Source organism: Limulus polyphemus, unplaced genomic scaffold (genome assembly GCF_000517525.1).
Source record: "Limulus polyphemus unplaced genomic scaffold, Limulus_polyphemus-2.1.2 Scaffold680, whole genome shotgun sequence".
Taxonomy (NCBI): Eukaryota; Metazoa; Arthropoda; class Merostomata; order Xiphosura; family Limulidae; genus Limulus; species Limulus polyphemus.
Genome location: NW_013666290.1, coordinates 339,726 through 345,856, shown reverse-complemented (window position 1 = coordinate 345,856; position 6,131 = coordinate 339,726). Strand labels below are relative to the sequence as shown.

At 29.0% G+C, this 6,131-nt stretch overlaps 1 protein-coding gene across 3 annotated transcripts in view; it reads right to left on the bottom strand.

The window, feature by feature from the left end:
* The window catches only part of LOC106459913, a 110,237-nt gene that overhangs the window by 33,579 nt on the left and 70,527 nt on the right, over window positions 1–6,131 (bottom strand). For 2 of the 3 annotated variants that reach the window (XM_022386485.1, XM_022386487.1), the window contains exons 10-14: window positions 5,822–5,920; window positions 4,235–4,347; window positions 3,505–3,679; window positions 2,777–2,911; window positions 980–1,060 (exon numbers count right to left, since the gene is read on the bottom strand). In XM_022386485.1, coding sequence (XP_022242193.1) covers window positions 980–1,060; window positions 2,777–2,911; window positions 3,505–3,679; window positions 4,235–4,347; window positions 5,822–5,920 — 603 coding nt within the window. The remainder of the gene's footprint in view (window positions 1–979; window positions 1,061–2,776; window positions 2,912–3,504; window positions 3,680–4,234; window positions 4,348–5,821; window positions 5,921–6,131) is intronic. The other variant, XM_022386486.1, reaches the window with a different exon arrangement.

Below are 6,131 nucleotides of genomic sequence, written 5' to 3'. Positions count from 1 at the left end.
TTAGAACACCCTTTGACAAGACAAATTATTCTCCTTTATCTCTGTTATTACAATACAAGCTGTGATGCTTTCACTTCATAGATTGCCACTATATATTCTTTGTGGCTAAATTCACAACCATACTGTCTAACTTCACTTTTTTTTCAATTTTACTTGCACTTTCACTAACTTGGTTGCCTATATGTATACATATTGCTTGACTGAGGCCTAGAACTTTCCACAAACTACAAGACATTATGATGTAACAATACTTAATTAAAAGAACAAGAAAAATTTGGAAGGTTCGAGTAACAACTGAACTATGCAACATATGATTCGTAAACAGTTATGTAATCAAACCTGTAATAAATTATTGCTTCTAAAAATACTAACTTTAACACTTGCACTTCATATCTATCTAAATCAAAAACTCTCGTATTAAATTTAAATGAAACAGTTGCGTATATCTAACAGTATTATATCTGAAGAAAATTCATAACAGGAACTCCACCTTTACACCCACAAAGTATAGTGCTGTTTCATTCTATGTTACTCCATAATTTAAACCAAAACTGAAGCTTAATACTAATTCTGTTGTTTGTTGAACTTTTCACAAAGCTACTCAGTAGTTATCTATACTAACCGTCCTTAATTTTTAAGTGATAGACTAAAGGAAATACAGCTTAACAACACCACCCACTGTTAAGTCATGGATTACTCTAATTGAAAAGTGGAATCTTACTCATTCTTATAGGTAATAGGGCATGAACCACAGAACCTCAGATACACAGTCTGACAAGCTACCCACCAATAGAGTAATAAACTTGTACCTTTAGTAGATAAAAAGAAATGTGAATGAACCAAATACAATAAAACATATATCAAAATTTTCACATAATAGTTTAAATACATTAATTATTACAAACACCTATCATACTTAATAATAAGCATAGTAACAAACTTAAACTCTTCAGTAAACAACCTAAGCATAAAATTCTACCTTATCATTCTGAAGAGAAGCAAAGTGAGAAGATTCTTCTTGGACCAAACAATCAAGTTGATAAAGACGACTTAGCTTCTCCTATTGAAAATGATACAAAAAATAATTCCAAAAATTTCAAACATATTCTAATATTTACTTGTAGTTAACCTATTGAAAAGAACACATTTTGATAGATTTCAATAACTTTAATCTATTTCTCTTTCTCAGTATAAACAACCATGCAAAGTCTGAAACTGTGCATAACCTTCTACATCAGTCATGATAACTTAGAAATATAACTAATGCTCGACAGTTCTTCAAATACATCTTCATATCATCATTTAAAGTTTTTTTATTGTTAAACATAAGTTTTTCAAGTTAATTCAGGGTGTCCATAGATTACATAGGCCTACAAATTTAAACTTTATAAAAGTTGTTTTGGTTTTAATAACAGATCTTCCATAATTCAGCTATGCAGATTTCAAAAATAATTTTAATTATTTTCTATCACGTAAGGATTTTTTACAAATCGAGAAGAAAAAACAACTTTTAGATCAAATTTACAACAAATTTACCAGAATATGTTTGGGTCATTTACACAACCTCTTGTTGCCATAGTGACAAATAAATAATATTGAAAAGAAAAAATGTGAAAGTGCACACACAAACAAATACTATCCAGAAATGACACATCATGCAGCCTGTTAATTGTTTATATATTCGCAGTGTTTCTCATGGGTTCTAGAATGATCGATAAGACTCTCATGTTGCAACTGATCTAGAGAAATCTATAACCAGTGGTTGTCAACATTTTGAGCATAACAAAATGTGACTCGATTTCAATGAAAATGATTCACTTATGTTGAAGTACATATGTTGTTTTGTTAAAAATCTGTACGTGATGGAGAAAAATAGATATCATTTTTCGGATTCAGCACACAGGAATTACAGTAGAACATGTAAATATTTCAAAACAATAAAATCATCACAGACCTGTGTTATTGAACCACTTTATTAATTAAATAGAACGAGAACTACATAATATAAACAATTTCAGTTTGTGGTATAATGCAGATTACACCTTAGGTTTGTACATGGCCAGTGGTGTCATTCCTACACTTCAGCATCTCCAGAGTAATCACCAGAATTGCAATGATTATTCAGGCATGCAACACTGCCATGCCCAATACTTTAATTTTATAGACAATTTCCTTCATACATCCCTCATCTAAAGTAGTGGGAAAAAACTTCAGATATCAGTCTAAAACATGCCACAAACTACAACTGTTTTTATTTGATGGTGTTCTTATCCTATTAAATTCAAAAATTGGTTTATTAATTTATGAACACGGTCATTTTTGACTCCATTAACTTCATAACTTACAGCCAGAGATGATTTCATTGTTTCACTGTTACTAATGTACGTAAAATTTTTTTTTCCAAAATTAAATTCTTTCTTCAAAAAAAGCAAAAGGATTAAAAGATTTATTACAATGAAGTTTACAGTAAAATCTGGAGGTGAATATGTGGCGAGTTTAATAATTACTTACAAAGTTTTAAAACCAGTGAAGCTATTAACTGGTTTAAAAATATATTCATAATATTTCTATTCTGAAAGGATAATATTTTTTCAAATCTATGATACTCTGAAATAGGTTTGAAAAGTCTGTTTTCTCTGGCTATAATGATAGAAATTCGAATTTATGTATATGTATGTAAACCATATTGGTATATTTTATATTCAAGTGGTCTTTTAAAACTTCAATTAGATATGAATTGAAAAAACTAATATGATACATGACAAAAACACATTACCTCAAGGCCTTCACTGTCAATTGTAATCATCTCAACTCCTTCTATCTCGCCTCGTAGTTTTTGACGTTCTTGAAGATGATGAGCAAATTCCAGCATTTTCTCAGATGGTATATACTTTTCTATTCCAACTCTTTCCTGCATAAATGTAAAAATGTACAATCCTTTTAAAGTCCTAAAATTATTACTTCAAAAGCAGATAACAAGTTAAATTTAAATCTAAAACAAAATACACAATTAAAACTGTTGATACATTTAGCAGTTTATGTTCAAAGTAGAATATATCACTTAACTGATAACGTAAGGGTTGGATAATTAACAAAAAAGTTTTAACTTTCTAAATAAGAGTAATGTAATACCTGCAAAACAATATGTCCTTTGACAATAAATACCATTACAAATACTCACAACTTGACAATACCACCAGTACTTATAATTACAGTTTAACAATACTGCCATTACTAATACTTACAAGTCCCCAACACCACATTACTAATCCAATTTGACAATACCACTATTATTAATACTTACAATTTGACAATAACACCAGTATCAATATTTATAATTTGACAATAAATTCACTATTAATACTTACAATTTTGCAATATAGAATTATTATTATTAATGCTTGAAAGTTAACAGTACCACCATTACTTATACTTATAATTTGACAATTTTAACAATACTATTAATAATAAAAAATTTATAATACTAATATTACTAATACTTACAAGTCGAGAGAGGGAGGCAGATTTTCTTTCAGTGGCTCCAGACAAAGTTCCCAGTTTAACCAAATTTTCCACCAAATTAATGAGCGGACGAAGGAGTTCATATTGTTCTTGCAAATCTTCTAGTTCTTCATACAACTTCATATATTTTGTTTGGTGATCTTTTTCATGAGGCTTCCTAAAACAAAAAAAAAGGTAGTTTTTTCTTAGAAGTCAGAGACAATTGTGCTATATTCCATGAAAGAGAATTCAATGAAAAGAGCTGAACAGATATGCAGTAGGAATATGTTTCAATATTCAATTAATAATGTTTTGACCCATAATACATCTTGATAATAATCTACTCCTATGAATCAAAAAAGTCTTTATTGAATATTAACTTATGAACCCAAAGTAAGTTACTAAAAAACAGAGGATACTGTTTGACTAATATAAAGTAAAAACTGTTTGTTTAATAATTTTCATGCAAAGTTACATAGTGAACTATCAATGCATAGCCATCCCTAATTTTGAACTAATATCCTAGAGAGATGTCAACAGCACCCACTGCCAATTCTTGAGCTACTCTTTATCTTACCTTATAACACACACATAACCCCAAAGTGTTTTGGGGCAATGGGACATGAATTGTAAACCCTGAAATTCACAGTCTGGGTATACTAATCCCTAATCGACACATGGCCCATAAGATATTCAAGTATGTTCTACTATTAAGAATGAATCTTCAACTTACACTTGTCCCATGCGTTGCTCGTTAATCATTTGCATTTGACACTGTTCCCGTGATTTAGACAACTGCATTTGACTTTGTCGTAACTGGATTAGGAACAAAACTAGTTCCTCATGCTGAAATTCAGAAATACAAGTCTTACAAAAAAGTATGTAACTAATCTAAATGTATTTACCTATAAATAATAAACAGCAACTTTACTTTCAAGTGCACATGTAGTATTTTATTACAAGATATAAAGATTTCAAACATCCATAAGGAAACCATAAATGTTGCCAACTTAATAAGAATAAAGATTTGTTTACATACATCTGGAAGAATGAACTTTTAATGGGTAAGACAAAGAGGTCTTCTATGAATATATGTTTACTGCTGACAAAACCCTTCTTTTGGTATTGTTATAAACTATATTTTTAATATTTAAATTTAGATCTTTGTTTCTTAGAGGGCACATGAAGCAATATCTAGAAAGTTCATGACAGTTAAGGCCTCTATAGAATTTAGAAATTTTGTGCAGTATGTAGAAACAAGGATACAATATAAATAGCAGAATCAGTAAATTAGCCAGTCAATCAGCAAAGTATTCAGTGAGTTAATGCATGAATCAGTTCACTTCCAACCACTGAGCTAGATAAAGTGTTTGTCATTGATCAATTAGCAAGAAGAAATTTAACAAGTAAGTTTATTTGTGAGTTAAACATACAATTTGTTCTCAGAATTTCAGTTCAAAAGTTTTTGTGAACTTAGGACTACATGTGCAAGTAGATTGTAGTAAATATTAATGAAGAAAATAAACAAATTTGTTATTTTTGCATTACAATACATAGAATAGAATACATTACAACAATACATTCAATAACTTTTTCTTCCTCAAATAACATAAATTTTTGAATTGTATTTAATGTGTCACAACTTATATGATCCGTGACATAAATCAATTGGACATTAGTTTCAAGTGTAAAATCCACCAAAGAAATATTGAACAGATGCTGATTCTACATCAATGTCCATATCATTTTAACTTACATTGTGTGGACGTGGATGATGAAACAGCATAATCTCTATTTAACATGCTTCTTGTGCATACTGATGAAAAAATATGATGATAATTATGTGTGGAAAATGAACATGAACTTCAAACTCATCACAGCTGGTGTTTGGAATAAAAATCAGCATATTACAATAATTAAGATAAAATGCTTTTTTTTTCTCATTGGTTGCATCTAAAAAATATCTTTAGCCAAGAAAATGTTACTTTCTTTATAATAAATTCAGCATAAAAATTATATGTCAAATTTTCCAAATACAGATTAAAAGGGAAATTATTATGTAACATAACAGAAACATGTATACGTATCTATGATGGTATGAAAAAAATCATGAGTATGATTTTACAGCAAAACGAAAAATTTTTCTATGAAATGTAAACATTTAATAAAATGGAATAAAAATCATATTTCATCACCAATTGCCAAACTATCATTAAGCCTTATAGTGAAAAAAAATGTAATGATTTAATTTTGATGCTAGATTATTTGCAAAAAATGGCCATTTCTAGATATCTTTTTTATAACAGCATAAAATTCTTACAGTTTTCTCCAACAATTCTCCAGCAGAAATACTGATGCTTTTATGATGGGAACTCAGTGCTGAAGAATGTTGTACTAGTCTGTATATCTTTGAAGACTGCTAACACATATAAATAAAAAAAGAAGTTCCATGAATAATCAATAGTACTACAAATACATGTATGTACAAAATACAGCCACAATATGAAAGCTTTTAAGTAATTTATAAATATCAAACATCAATATGGTTTTGATTTCTAGAAAACATCCTGTTTCTGTAATGAATGATGTAATTTTTTTCACATAAATAACACCATGTTATATAATGTAAT